The sequence below is a fragment of the Triturus cristatus genome, chromosome 1_2 (assembly GCF_964204655.1).
Source record: "Triturus cristatus chromosome 1_2, aTriCri1.1, whole genome shotgun sequence".
Taxonomy (NCBI): Eukaryota; Metazoa; Chordata; class Amphibia; order Caudata; family Salamandridae; genus Triturus; species Triturus cristatus.
The window spans coordinates 926312730-926326888 of NC_140580.1; the positions used below are offsets into that span (position 1 = coordinate 926312730).

At 46.8% G+C, this 14159-nt stretch overlaps 1 protein-coding gene across 1 annotated transcript in view; it reads left to right on the forward strand.

The window, feature by feature from the left end:
• The window catches only part of LOC146868343 (uncharacterized), a 155329-nt gene that overhangs the window by 80083 nt on the left and 61087 nt on the right, over positions 1–14159 (forward strand). The window contains exons 30-32 of the mRNA XM_085624110.1: positions 2210–2257; positions 6838–6885; positions 7508–7573. Coding sequence (XP_085480236.1) covers positions 2210–2257; positions 6838–6885; positions 7508–7573 — 162 coding nt within the window. The remainder of the gene's footprint in view (positions 1–2209; positions 2258–6837; positions 6886–7507; positions 7574–14159) is intronic.

The window sequence follows — 14159 nt, forward strand, 5'->3', positions numbered from 1 at the left end:
GGGGAGACCCATTATATTTCCCTCTACGCAGACGATTTATTGCTATTCCTGGCTGACGCGGAGGGGGCCCTCCAGGGCGCTAGGGTGCTACTGGAGGACTTTGGGCGCCTCTCGGGCCTAAGGGTCAACTGGGGCAAGACTTGTGTCTACCCCATTACTCAGTGGGAGCGGATCCCCCCCTTCCTGGGGGCGATCCGCTGTGCGGATAGTTGTCTGCCGTATTTGGGAGTGCGCGTTTACCGCACCCAGCGCGACCTGTTGGAGGGGAATGTGGGGAGAGCGATCGCGGGCCTGGCGGGCAGTATCGGATTCTGGAGCACTCTCCCACTCTCGGTGGCCGGGCGGGTGGCGCTGCTGAAGATGGTGGCGCTCCCACGCCTGTTGTATTTTTTCCGCACGCTCCCTGTCTGGGTGCCGGTGTCACTCTTCCGCAAACTTACGGCCATGGTCACGGGCTTTATCTGGGGGGCTGGCAGACGGCGGGTGGCGCTGGCCACGCTGCGCCGGCCCAGAGCCGAGGGAGGGCTCGCGGTACCTGATTTTGAGTGGTACTATTTGGCTGCCCAGCTACAATGGCTCACGCAGGCAGTGGCTCGGGAATTTAGAGGCCCCGAGGGTCCGCAGGGTAGAATGATCCCGCGACACGTGCTTTCCTTTATCGTTTTCCAACAGCGACTCGAGCTGTCACAACTAACGCTCGAAGAGCGAACGCTCCGGCTGTGTTGGAACCGGAGCCTGCGGAGGGTCGGCACTGCTCGCCCTTACGCCCCGGAGATCCCCTTGGGTATGTGCACGGCCCTCCCCCACGGCGGGGACTGGTCGGGGCTGGCCCGCTGGGAAGACCTAGGGATACAGATGGTGGGGGACCTGTATCTGAATGGAGAGCTTCAGCCATTCCAGGGGCTGCAGGACTCCTTCGGGATCCCGAGGGGCGACTATCTCCTCCACGCGGCCTTGGTGGCGGCGCTACAGACGTACTGGAGCGCGGGGCTCTCGGAACCGCGGACGGCGGCCGGCTGTCAGTATGTGGTCATGGCGGCGGGCACACTCAAGGCCATTACTTGCCTCTATCAGAGAATGGCCACGGAACATCTAGCTCCTTTGACTGCGTTGAAGGATAAGTGGGAAACCGATATCGGGAAACCTATCCCGGAACTGACGTGGCCTACACTACAGAGACGGGCCTGGAAGAGCACGCGTGACGCCTGGTTTCAACTGGTGCAGTACTTAACCCTGCATAGGGCATACCTGACGCCAGCTAAATTGTTTCAGTATTTTGGGGGCCCCACACCGCAATGCCCTCGTTGTGGGGAGGAGGGGGCTGACTTTAAGCACATGTTTTGGTCCTGCGATGCTTTAAGCGGCTACTGGGAAGAGGTCATCGACTGCTTGGCCCAAGTGACAGGGCGGGAATTGCGGGTGGAGATGGGAGTTTGTTTGCTGCTATGGTTTCCACACACGCCGCGCACGAAAATCACGAGCAAGTTTTGCGACCTGGGGCTGGTGGTGGCCAAACGAGAAATTACCCTCCACTGGAAGTCGAGGACGGGTCCCAGCTTCACGAGGTGGAGAGCGACATTTACCAAGTGGGCGGGTAGCGAGGGCACGCTCCGGCTGCAGCTTGCGCTTAGGGGAAGCGATGACAAGGCTCTGGCCATGGCTCAGGCATGGGAAGCACTAGTGGTTGATCTCCAGGGGTGGGGAATAGCGGTGGAGGGGGGCCCTGCGGCACTGGAGCACCCGGCAGGAACCAAGGGGTGGGGGAGGCTAGCTGAATAGCTCATGGGGGCCGGGGGCTTTCCTTTTCCTTTCTGCTTGGGGCCTGTCTGTGGTGGAGGGGGGTGGCTCGTGGCTCCTAACACGGCTACTTCTGAGAGAGGTTTATCCTGGTAATTGTCGTCTCGGCACACTGACATGTGGGTGGGGGGGATGTATTCGTGCAGGGGAGGGTTTGGGGACAGCGCATTGGTAGGTGGAAGTGGCCCAGATTGTACTTGGATGTGGTTCTATATGCGGATGGTGGCCACTGGCCAGATGAACATTGTGGATGTCAACTGTGTCTGAGTAATGCAATAAAAATTGTTTTTGCAAAAAAAGGGTGACTATACACTTTTGTGGAATATAGAGGCAAAGAGTGCATCTTAGTAGACTCTTCATTAATTGTCATATTGTATTTATACAGAAGTCAGTCTTTCTTTCATTTTTATAGCGTACCCTTGTCAGTGCCGTGGAAAGTAAAGAGGCCATTCAGGACCCGGTAAGGAGTTGTGTTACATTCTTTTCATAATACAATCCAAAAATATTTCTCAGTTCAATGTGGGTTAGGCACATTAGACTGGATTTTTTAAGAAGTAGAACACAATTATAGAATTGTTCATCTTGTACCTTATCACCACTCAAAAAGCTGTTCAAAGGTATTTGTTCTTATTTTCTTTCTCCAAAAATCCCTGACGTCTCCCACTCGTTGAGCATTATCTTCTCAAACTCTCTCCATTTCTGCACCGCCACCTTAACACTTCATCCACAGTCTGTTTATAAAAGTATTGTGAGTGTTCTCCGGATTTGCGTGAAGTTTTGTGGACTTCTGCTGCTGTGCGATATATGTACGTGAAATTTTGTGGAGATCTGCTGCTGTGCGATTTATGTACGTGAAGTTTTGTGGACATCTGCTGCTGTGCGATTTATGTACGTGAAGTTTTGTGGACATCTGCTGCTCTGCGATTTATGTACCGCCGTACATAACATACTGACCTCACTGACCTTGTCAGCGTGCCTAGCTCCCCCTGCCATGCTGCTCCATCTGGTAGCTGTCTGCTCACTGCGCTCCAGGTTCAGTGTTCGAGGCCCTCCTCCACCCGCAGGCTCCTGTCTGCACCTCATCCCTGGTGGCCCAGCGGTGAGCCTGTCTCTTGTTTCTATTCTGTTATTTTTCATAGCTTTTTTTCTGTCTTTTTATTCTCTGTTTTTATTTCTGTTCTCTTTTTTCTACTTTTTTATTTTCCCCAGCTGACCAGCCCTCTCGCCTCCCCAGCACTACTTAATGGAAGCCGCCGTGCGGCCACCCGCAGCAGGCAAGCCCGTCTGCATCCGTACCGAGTCTATACTGTGCTGAGCACCACGGTCCCCCGTGCCTTCCACTGCTACGACGTAAGCACTTTCCAGGCACTCAGTACCGGATGTTCCACCGCCTGCCATAACCAGTCACCAAAGGACACACATGGCCCATTCACCTGTGACCACACACTGGACCCACTGAATGCACGGCGCACAAGAACAGGACCCGAACATCTCAGTTGCATCCTACTCAACACCTGCTCCCTCAACAGACACACTGTGGAGATTTGGGACCTGCTCGACTCAATCTCCCCCGAAGTCGCCTTCTTTAAGGAAACCTGGATGAAGCCCACCTCAGCTCTGGACATCTCAACCGCCATCCTTTACAGCCATAAAATCATCCACAAGGACCATGCTAACCGGTTGGGAGGAGGCACCGCCATCATGCGCAAAAACACCCTCCACCTCACAAATAGCTCCAACGATCATCACCCAACATGGAACACATCCAGTAGCGCGCTTTACAAACCCCTGATTGATTGATTGACTTCCAGATTCATATCAACCCGAATGCCACCCTCCGCGGCACCCTCATCTACAGACCTCCCAGACACCATCCCCCCTTCAGTGAAGCCATAGCCGTCTACATCGCTCACCACACTCTCGCCTCAAGAGACTTCATCCTTCTTGGCGACCTCAATTTCCAACTGGACAACCTCAATGACCACAACACATCATCCCTACTAGAGAACCCCGCCACAATTGGACTGAAACAAGTGGTCTCCTCCGCAACCTACTCAGCAGGACACACGCTCAACCCCATCTTCTCCGCAGGCAACAACATCTCCGCCAGCAACACCTCCTAACTACATTGGACAGACCACCACTCCGTCCACTTCTTCGTCAAACCCACCAAACACTACTGCACCCACCACAACCCACACAGAAGATGGAATAAGAATCACGAAGAACAACTCACCACCTCCCTCAGCAAAGCCCCACCAGTGACCACACTACTTCGGTGTGAAGACCTAAAACTCCCTACCTCTGTACCTCAGGCAATCACCGTCACTGCCTCAAGTCAAGAAGGACTTCAAGACCTGGCTCTTCGACTGAACTGCAGAACCCCTTTATCCCTCAGTGCCTTGAGACCCTCACGGGTGATTAGTCGTGCTCTATAAAAACCCTGATTGATTGATTGATTGAGTGATTGATTGTACAGAAACGTTTCTTTGACTGTTCATAGAGCTGTCCATTTCCCATAAGTCAAATCAATTTCTTTTGGACCAGTATACACCCCTCCAGTTCCTGAAGTTCTCTTTTGACTACCACCCATGACTCCACCACCAATGACAGCGTTCTGTGACATTGAAAACTCAGTAATCACATTAGATATAGTCCTATCGAATTGTGAAAACTAAGTGTATAACAAGGAGTACAACAGTACATTTCAACGACCTTCTTCTGAAGTTGCTGGCCAGACGCTGGGCCACACAATTCAGGAACCATCATTCAATGAGGTTGGTTTATTCAGCCGTTGATATACATTTGTGAAACTGAGTATCCTGTTTTGTACTGAATCACACATGCTTGTCACACCAAGTGCGAAATAGCGATACACTTTGTGCCACTGACCAAAAGCTAGTTCCCTTATAAGATTCTCCATCCTCTAGACCAGTGATACTCAAAGTACGTCCCGGAGTCCACATGCGGCCATCCTGACCTTTACATGCGGCCCCATGGTCAAGAACAACATTTGGCTGCTGTTTATTTGACTCAGCAAATAAATGGGAAAGCATTTATTTAAAGGTTAATTGTATATGAAGAAAGGAAGTAACAAGGGTTTCCTCCACTACTTAACTTTAGGAACACCTTGATTTATAAAGACATCTCGCAGCAAAAGTGTAAACGTATGATAAAGTCTGATAATAATTCAAATAGTGTATTTCATTAACCCCTTCTGTGCCCATGACGAGCTGGACTCGTCATGGGCCGCGGTTGCGCTGTGCCCATGACGAGTCCAGCTCGTCATGAACCCCGCCCGCTAATGCAACGCCCGGCACAGGGCGGGGAAAGGGCGTGGCACACAAGGGGTTAATATGCAGAACCCTTTTACCTTAGTACATCAGATTATCAGTGCATTGAGAAGTATTTTTTTTTAAAGTGATAGTTTTCAAACATGAATTTAGAAACATTCATTCTTCCCCCTACCCTGATAACAATTCCAATAGAGCACTAACAGGCAAGTCAGTTGTCATGTGCACTCTTTGGGGGCCGCGATTTCTATTATTCATGAACAACTTATAGTTTATTAAATCAAACACAAGAGAAGGTTTTGTACCGCACACATCCTGACCTTATGCATTTCAAGGTCCTCGTATGTGATAATGAAGAAAAAGGAAGGAAAGTGAAATAAAACAATTGCCTAGGACCATACAATTTGCTTAAGTGGAGAAGCCTGGATTAATACCAAGTTTCACATTGTGCAATTCAGACATTAGATGTATATGTCCCAGTTCCCTTACATCCACCTTACTGCCAACCCCTCCCCAACCCCCGACCACCACCCTGCTGTTATCATTGCGGCCCTCGGTCACATCACAGACCACATTTTGTGGCCCCTGGGAAAATGTTTGCTAGTATCCATGCTCTAGACCTTCTTGGCTTTGCTGAATCAAACATTTTAAAGAACATAAAGGTCTTACTTCTTGTGTTATGATTCTGGTATTTATTATGAACAGGTCCAGGCTTTTGCTTTCATATTGCCCCTTCACTTCAAGTCTTCTGCCCTTTCAGTCCAATTCACATATCAGACTTGCATCAGTCCAGGATCATTTTCTTCTATTCTTGTATATGGTCTTTTAAAGTTACAAACTTTGGGCCCTATTCACAAAGGTAAAATGAGACAAAAGTCTAACTTTACGACTTTCAGTAATCACAAAGGGCATTTACTACTCGGAAATGCCCTTTCTGAATACCGAAAGTTGTAAAGTTCAACTTTCGTCTCAGTTTACCTTTGTGAATCAGGCCCTTTGTTTTCTTACTATACGTGTCCTCCTTGTCTTAGATCGAGGCTTTCTTGACAAGTATTTGTTTGTTCTATAAGCTCCCTTCACAATTTCTGAGTCTAGAAGATGCATAGTGTTCAATTTGGGAAATTAGCTATTACTTGTGTTCATTCCTTACACTACACAGCCTATCATGTAGAGAACCCAGGAAGATTTGTGATCACACCACAAATTTGTCTGATCCTGCGCACACACGGCAAACGTGCTAAAGCATGATTTCAACCTAAATGTTTAAATGGGATTTGGCTGTCCTGCATTGAAAGGTTGCATTACCTCACAAACGCAGTACAAGCTTATTATTTCTATTGTGCCATTTCAATCACACACTAAGTGATGGTAGGAATGTTTGCCAATAGACTTAACAGTGGTAATGGGGGTCGCATTCCAACCCATCGTTTTTCCCTCACAGTGACACTCTAGACAAAGGCCCTCCTTATGCAAATCAGTGCTGGTCCTGCTGCTCATAGACTACTTGCAAGCATTGCTCCCATCACCTTCCGTGTAATGATTGCGCCATTGCTGCTGCATTCTGTAACAGCAGAAACATGGTTTTCATCCGTTAATCTCCCGCTATCACATTTAACTGGTTTTGTCTGGATCTGAAAGTATCTATGTATACTATATATACATAAGGATGACAATATAGTTGTGTAGGTCGTGGAGGCTAAGAATGCACCTGTAACTCTCCATTGATTACTTTCTCTTTTACCATTAGAGCCCCCTTCCCAGTGCAGTGCAAAGTGAACAGGCCATCCAGGTTGAAGTAAGTTGTTGTATTATACTCCTTTTATTTAAAAAAAAACAAAAAACTCCCACTATCAGTGTGGATTGCCCACATTAGCCGCTTTCCTAACAACAGGACACAATGATATACCTGTTCATCTTGTTACATATTTCGACTCGAGAGGCCACTCAGGGTCATTTGGGGTTATTTTCTTCCCTCTAAAAGCCCTAAAGACTCTCACCCGTCCGGCTTTGCCTTCTCAACCTTTCACCCTCTGCTTACTCCTGCAACTCTGCTTCAGTACTCCATCCACCAGTCTGTTTACAAAAGTATTGTAATCATTCTGCGGATTTGTGTGAACTTTAGTGTCCATCTGCTGCTTTGAAATGCTTTTTACACACAGAGACGGCCCTTTGAATGCATACACAGGGGACCATTTCAGTCAAATCAATTCATTTTGGACTATTTACATCCGTCCATTTCTCCACATTCTCTTTTGGCTACAAGACTCGAGACTGCACCATCAAGGGCGAGGAGGGCAAGGACACTGGGAACCAGTAATCACATCGATCAAATTCAATGGACTTAAGAAAAGGAATTGTAAGATGAGGAGCACCATAGATTTACCTCCTTCTAAATGTTATTGTTTCGCTTCTTCCAGCAACTTACCTTTGATGAGGCCTACCAGAAGCTGGCCCAGGCAGAGAAGGAGGCGCCACCCGATGAGGTCAGTATATTCACTCTGCTGATCTATAGCTGTGAAAAACGACAGGGACTTGCTTGGATTTGCTGAGTCACACTTTTCAAAGCACACACAGGGTTACTTCTGGTGCAATGATTCAGCTTCTAGGTAAAAGGTGTTCCAGGCTTTCCACTTCAGTTATCCATTCATCCTTCAGACAGTTCTGGTTTGTTCCGCATTTGTCGCTTCGGTAAGACTCTTGCCCCTCCAGTGCAGTCCACCGGTTGATTTGGAGGGACATCTGCCCGGGGTCATTTTTAATGTTTTCCAGCATGTGGAATTTCAAAAATACACACATTAAGTTTGTGGCATATATGGACCTAGCAACCCTTGAACCATGATTTATTTAAATACATTTTCTTTTCCATGAAGTAAATGTCAGGATATTTTGCCAGAGTGATGCAGGAGACTTCCATATTCACCAGCACTCATGAGGGGGAATGAGTTATTTGTCTTCAGTACTCATACTTTACAGCCTCACTTCATTTAGAGTCTCATGAAAAATGAATAACAGGACCAAATATTGGATGCAGCATTCCCACATGTGGCACATATGTTACCAACAGTAAATTACCTTAGAATGGGGAATACCATGTAAAATCGTCGTGTTAGGAAGTTTTCCTGGCTTATGATAATGGGGAGTTGGCACCAACTGTTTGCCTGGGCCAACAGAAGCAGTTTCTCAGATTATAATGTTGCCTGAGAGTATCACAAATGCAGTATAATCCACTTTCAAAAAGTAATATATTTTTTTTTTAATTCAAATTGTTTTTATTAAGGTAACAGAGACAATACAATAACTCTTCCGTGTACAAAGATCGAAATAGTCATGTCATACGTACAAATACAAAAAATAGAAATGAGTGACAAGACAAATAAAATGAAGAATAAAACCCCCGTTCCAGCTCGCATCAACAAATACAGATACATTCCCATTACATTGCTTCGTGTGTGGGCGCAGCGCCCCGGGACTCGATGGGTCAGTCACGCCTCACCTTACAACAACCCCACTCAGAGGGGCCAGCCACAGTATACCTCTCAAGGTGGTTCGTAATGAAAGGAGGATGCATCCAATGATTTCCAAAGCTTTTTGTTTGAAGGGCTCCAGGTAGAAGCCTGCAGCGCCGGATTGCTAGACCCCCTCAGGAAAGATAGCCATTCCTGCCAGATTTTAAAGCTCACTTCAGACGCATTTTTCCATTTGCAAAGAATCACTTTACATGCCATTGTTAACATTAAATCCATCAGCTGGCGATCTTGGTCAGTAGTTATTTGTGGGTCCAGTGCCCCCAGAATGACGTAAACAAATTCCTGTATAGGTTTTATCTTGAAAACATGAGAAATGCAATCGAATATCCTCCCCCAATAATCCCCTAATGAAGAACAGGAAAAGAGCATATGCGCAAGATCCCCAGTACCCGACTGACAATTCCAGCACACAGGGGAATCTCTTAATTTACATCTGAAAAGCCTGTCGGGCGTCCAAAAGGCCCTGTTGAGAAGCATATATTTCGTCTGAAATAGAATGGGTGAGACTTTATGTGTAAGGGCTAACTTATGAATCACCTCCCAATCAAAGGATATGCCTGATAGATTTGGCTCCGCCTCCCATACTCCTTCCACTCTTTTGTGTTTTTTCATGGGTAGGGGCAACAACATTTTATATACCTTCGACACAAAGTGTCCATCATGTATTAATCGTGGGATATGCTGTATTAGCCAAGGGACATAAGAAGAGAAGTTACTCGCTGTCAGAATCGATTTAAGTTTTAGGAAATCATAAAAATCCATCGGGGTAAGATCATGCCTATGCTGTAAGGTCGAGAATGGCAGCGGAACCCCATCATCATACAAGTCCTTCACCAAATTAATGCCCTTCTTGGACCATGACTCCCAGAATATACTACTACCCTTATGTTTAAGATGGGCATTCCTCCACAGGGACATAGACGAAGATCTGGCAAATGTCAGGTTTGTTTTATGTGTTTGGTCGAGTCTAAGTAAGGCCCTTCTAGTATTAAGCATGATATATTTAGAATGAGGAAGGTGTGACAGGTCCATCGTAAGGAGGGCCTCCAAAGGCGCGTGATCCACCAGTGCCTCTTCAATATTAATCCATAGTGGTGTATATGTAGGGGATTTTAACAGCCACTGAGCACCCTGTTTGCACAGAAATGCTGTCTGATAGCACCTGAAGGAGGGGAGACCCAGACCGCCTTTGTCTTTTGCTAATTGTAATTTCTTCAGTGAGACTCTGGCCTTCTTGCCCTGCCACTGAAAATTCCCAAACACCTGATCCACCTTAGTAAGAAAAGCATTAGAGAACGTCATAGGGAGCATACTGGCCAGATAGTTGACCAACGGAGTCGACATCATTTTAAGCGTCTCTGCTCTGCCCCACCAGGAGAGAAACTTTGGTGACCAACCGTCTAGTAATGTAGAAATCTTTTTCAGGGTCAAGTCTTCATTTACTTTCAGCTTGGAGATCAGATCCTTATCAAAATCCAGCCCAAGATATTTAAAACACCGAGGCTGCCATGTAAGCCCAGATTCTCCAATAATCCCCTTGTCCCCAACACTGTTCAAAAGTTTGACCTCCGTTTTATCTTTGTTGAGTTTATATCCAGAGACTCTGGAAAATTCCTCAATGTCAGTCATGAGCGCCGGAATCGCTTCATCCGCTCTTTCCGACATTATCAGCACATCGTCCGCATAAGCTGTTAATTTTACAGTGCAATCACCAAACGGTATACCCGCTATATTTGGGTCATGCCGTATATGATATAAGAACGGTTCAATCGCCAACAGGAACAGTGAGGGTGACAGGGGGCAACCCTGTCTCGTGCCTTGTTGTAAGCAGAAGGGAGAGGAAAAGGATCCACCAGCCCTAACACGCGCCGAAGGGCAGCAGTAAAGGGACATTACCAGTTTAGTAAATGATTCCCCTAAAATGAATTTACAGAGAACAGCACGGAGGAAGGACCAATCAACCTTATCGAATGCTTTTTCAGCATCTAGTGTTATTGCTGCAGTCGGTGTGTCTAAAAGTTTTGCTTTTTCTAGTACGTGCACCAGAATTCTTGTGTTGTCACTGGACAAGCGATTCTTAAGGAAACCAGCTTGGGATGGATGGATCAGCTTCGGGAGAACCCCCTGCAGGCGGGCGGAAAGTATCATGGCCAGAAGTTTGCAATCAATATTAATCAATGAGATCGGCCTATAGTTTTTCGGTAGCGAGGGGTCTTTCCCATCTTTAGGAAGTACAGCAATTATGGCCTCAGCCAAAGTACCTCTAACTTCACCGGATTTATTAACACCTTGAAATAGCTGTAGGAGGGGGTCGACCAAAAGGGAGGGGAAGGTTTTATAAAATTTTGCAGTGAATCCGTCAGGGCCCGGGGCTTTCCCTACTTTTAAGCGTTTAATTGCAGCCTCTATCTCTGAAGAGCTAATTGGACCATTAAGATTGACCCGGTCCTCCTCCGAAAGCTGTGGGAGATCACACTCATCTAAGTATTCCTTAATTCTAGGTTCCTCCACCGCCTCATTTTTTGCATAGAGGTCCTCGTAGAACACTCTAAACACCTCCGTTATTTTGTCAGGGTCTGAATGCGAGTGCCCTAATGCATCCTTAATGACACTAATAGAGTTCTTCTGAACCTTGAACTTTAAGTATGAGGCGAGGGACTTACCTGCCTTATTAGACTCACAAAGCTTAAATCGCCTGTTCTTGTCAAGCCAGACTCCCGCTCTCTCACTAACTATTTTATTATATTCATATTTTTTATTCGCCAACGCAGCAAGAGACATCTCATCCCTATCTTTTAGATGTTTACTCTCTAGATTCCTAATGTCCATCTCCAAAGCCTCCAACTTCTCATTATAAGATTTATTCATCTCTGACCTAATTTTGATACACACTCCCCTTATAGTACTTTTCAGAGCCTCCCACCTAATGAGATCGGACGTGTCCCCTTGTTTATTAATCTGAAGGTAGGAGGATATCGCCTCCTGGACTGTGGACCGGTGCTTGTCACTAGTTAGGATTTCATCATTCAACCTCCAAGCTGTCTGACGAGAGGATGGTTTAACATTCGTAATTGTTAATGAAATGCACGAATGATCCGATAATACACGAGGCTCAATGGTTGTAGAGTCTAATCTAGGAACGCCATTCTGTGTGATAAGGAGGAAGTCAATCCGGGAATATGAGTCGTGTGGTGGAGAATAGAAAGTATAATCCCTCTCCGTGGGATTCTGGAGTCTCCATGTATCTACCAAGTGGAAACGCTTACACATACTAAGAAAAGCTTTATGAGCTTTCGTTGATTTAAAGATGCAGCGTGAATCTCTATCTAAAATTGCATCTATTGGAAGATTGAAATCCCCAGCTACTATGTGCAACGCATTGTCCGGAATAGTTTCAAGGTGTTTATTCAGTTTGTCCCAAAAGACCAGGTCGCTAGTGTTGGGTGCGTACACGCTAGTAACATAGAACTCTGTATTATCCTTACTCATCTTGGCCGTGACCCATCTGCCATCTGCACTAACTTCAGACGATAAAACCTCCACCTTAGATTTCCTCGCAACAAGTATCAGGACACCATTCTTTTTATTCACAGCCTCTGCACCCACCACCTCATTATAAAATTTATTCCTCAAGTGGTAAAATTGCTTTGCTTCAAGCTTCGTCTCCTGGAGCAAAACGATATCACCCCTCAGTCTTTTAACATAATCTAATATCTTCTGTCTCTTCACAGGCTGGTTCAGGCCCTTAACGTTGAACGACAGTACCTTCAGTCTGTCCAAATTACATACTCCCATCGGCGAGCTAAGTGAGTTATTTAGCATCGGGAGGTTGCATCAACATCACCTCAAGCATATACTTCACAGTGTAAGCGCACTTAAAGCCGCAGTAGTGCCCAGCACCACCCACACCCACAAGAAGCAAGAAGAAGGAGACCATGCAAGCCGGAACAAACAAAAATAAAAGCAAAAAACAAGGAACACATACCCGTACCCAAAAAACCCCCAGCCCCCCACCCTCCCCACCCCACCTGAACGAGATAGACATGGTGACTGGAAAGAGAATGCGTCAGAAACCCCCCCCCGTGCATAGCTGTTACTGAGAGATAAGAACCATGGAACAGAGGAACTATCCCCCTTAAACTAAGGCCTGTTACCACCCTTTAGGCATCAACACCCCCCCCACCAGCGCAACCTTCGGGCACCTCATCAACCATTCTAGACCAGCCGTTTAAACAACAGCCCACCCCCGTCAATCGCTACAAACCCACTTAAGAAACCTGTGAAACATTATACATGACCATTAGCAATCTTGGCCCGTTAAACTGAAACCCCTCTATTCGAAAGGTAATAATTCTAAAACATATCAAGTGGCCAAGTACTCTGAGCATCTGCAACTGCATACTGCCAATAGAACTGTCTTTGGAGAGAGCCCCGAGGCAGGGAATATGCCCCAGGCAACCTGCCCCTTCAAGTAGCATTAGCTCGTACAGAGCTGTGTTCACTTATAACCTGAGGCTGAGGCCTGCGCTACTGCCCCCATTGAGGCGCTTGTATCCATGTCCTGATCGTCCGGGCCATCAAGCATGCGTTTCAATTTCAAAGGATCAGAGAAGAAATGAGGAGACCCGTGGATCAACACACGGTACTTTGCAGGGCCAGCAAACCCATACTGGAAGCCTCTTTTCTTTAGCATTGGTCGCAGTGCCAAGAACGCTTTCCTAACCTCCACCGTCTCTTTACTGTAGTCCTGTGAGATGTATACCTTGACCGATTTCCATAAAATATGGTTGTTTTTCCTCATGAAGTCAAGAATCTATTCCACATGTTGATATCGCAATGGCTTGCACACAATCGCTCTGGGCCCTTTCTGGTTTTTACTTATCTTGCCTGGCACTCTATGAGCCCTATCAAACTCCAGTGGATGGTGAAAGGACAGATTAGTAGCCTGGGTAAACCAAGACTCCAGGAAAGCCCCACAGCTAGCATGCTGATCCTCCGACCCCTCCGGAAGGCCAAAAATGCGTAGGTTCCCCCGTCTGTTCCTGTCTTCCAACTCCGCCAGTTTCCGCATAGTTTGATCCGATGATATGCATAAGCGGTTGATGGCTGCACACGACTTTACTTCTAGATCCTCAAGCCTGCTGATCCTCGACTCTGCCTCCACCAATTTTGCATTGGTTTCGCGATTATCCTGCCTGATAGCCGCCACTTCATCTTTGGTTGCCTTAGCTAGCTCCCTAACTTCATCCAGTTTATTAAGTATCAGTTCCATCGGGTCGGGATTACCTTTCGCTCCCTTACTGGGTGAACTAGGATTCGATTGATCAGATTTGAGCCTCTTCATGCTTTTCATCGATTCTTTACTATCAGCCATGGTAGTCCGTCGTGTAGATACCTTTGCCAGACAGAAATGCCCCAAAATGCTTCAGCCTACTCCTATGGAGTACCTCTTGATCGCCGTTCCCTCTGCCGACTGGTAGCAGCCAGGTAAATCTACTTTGACTTAAAACATCACCACGCGTGCAACTAAGGCTTCATCCCC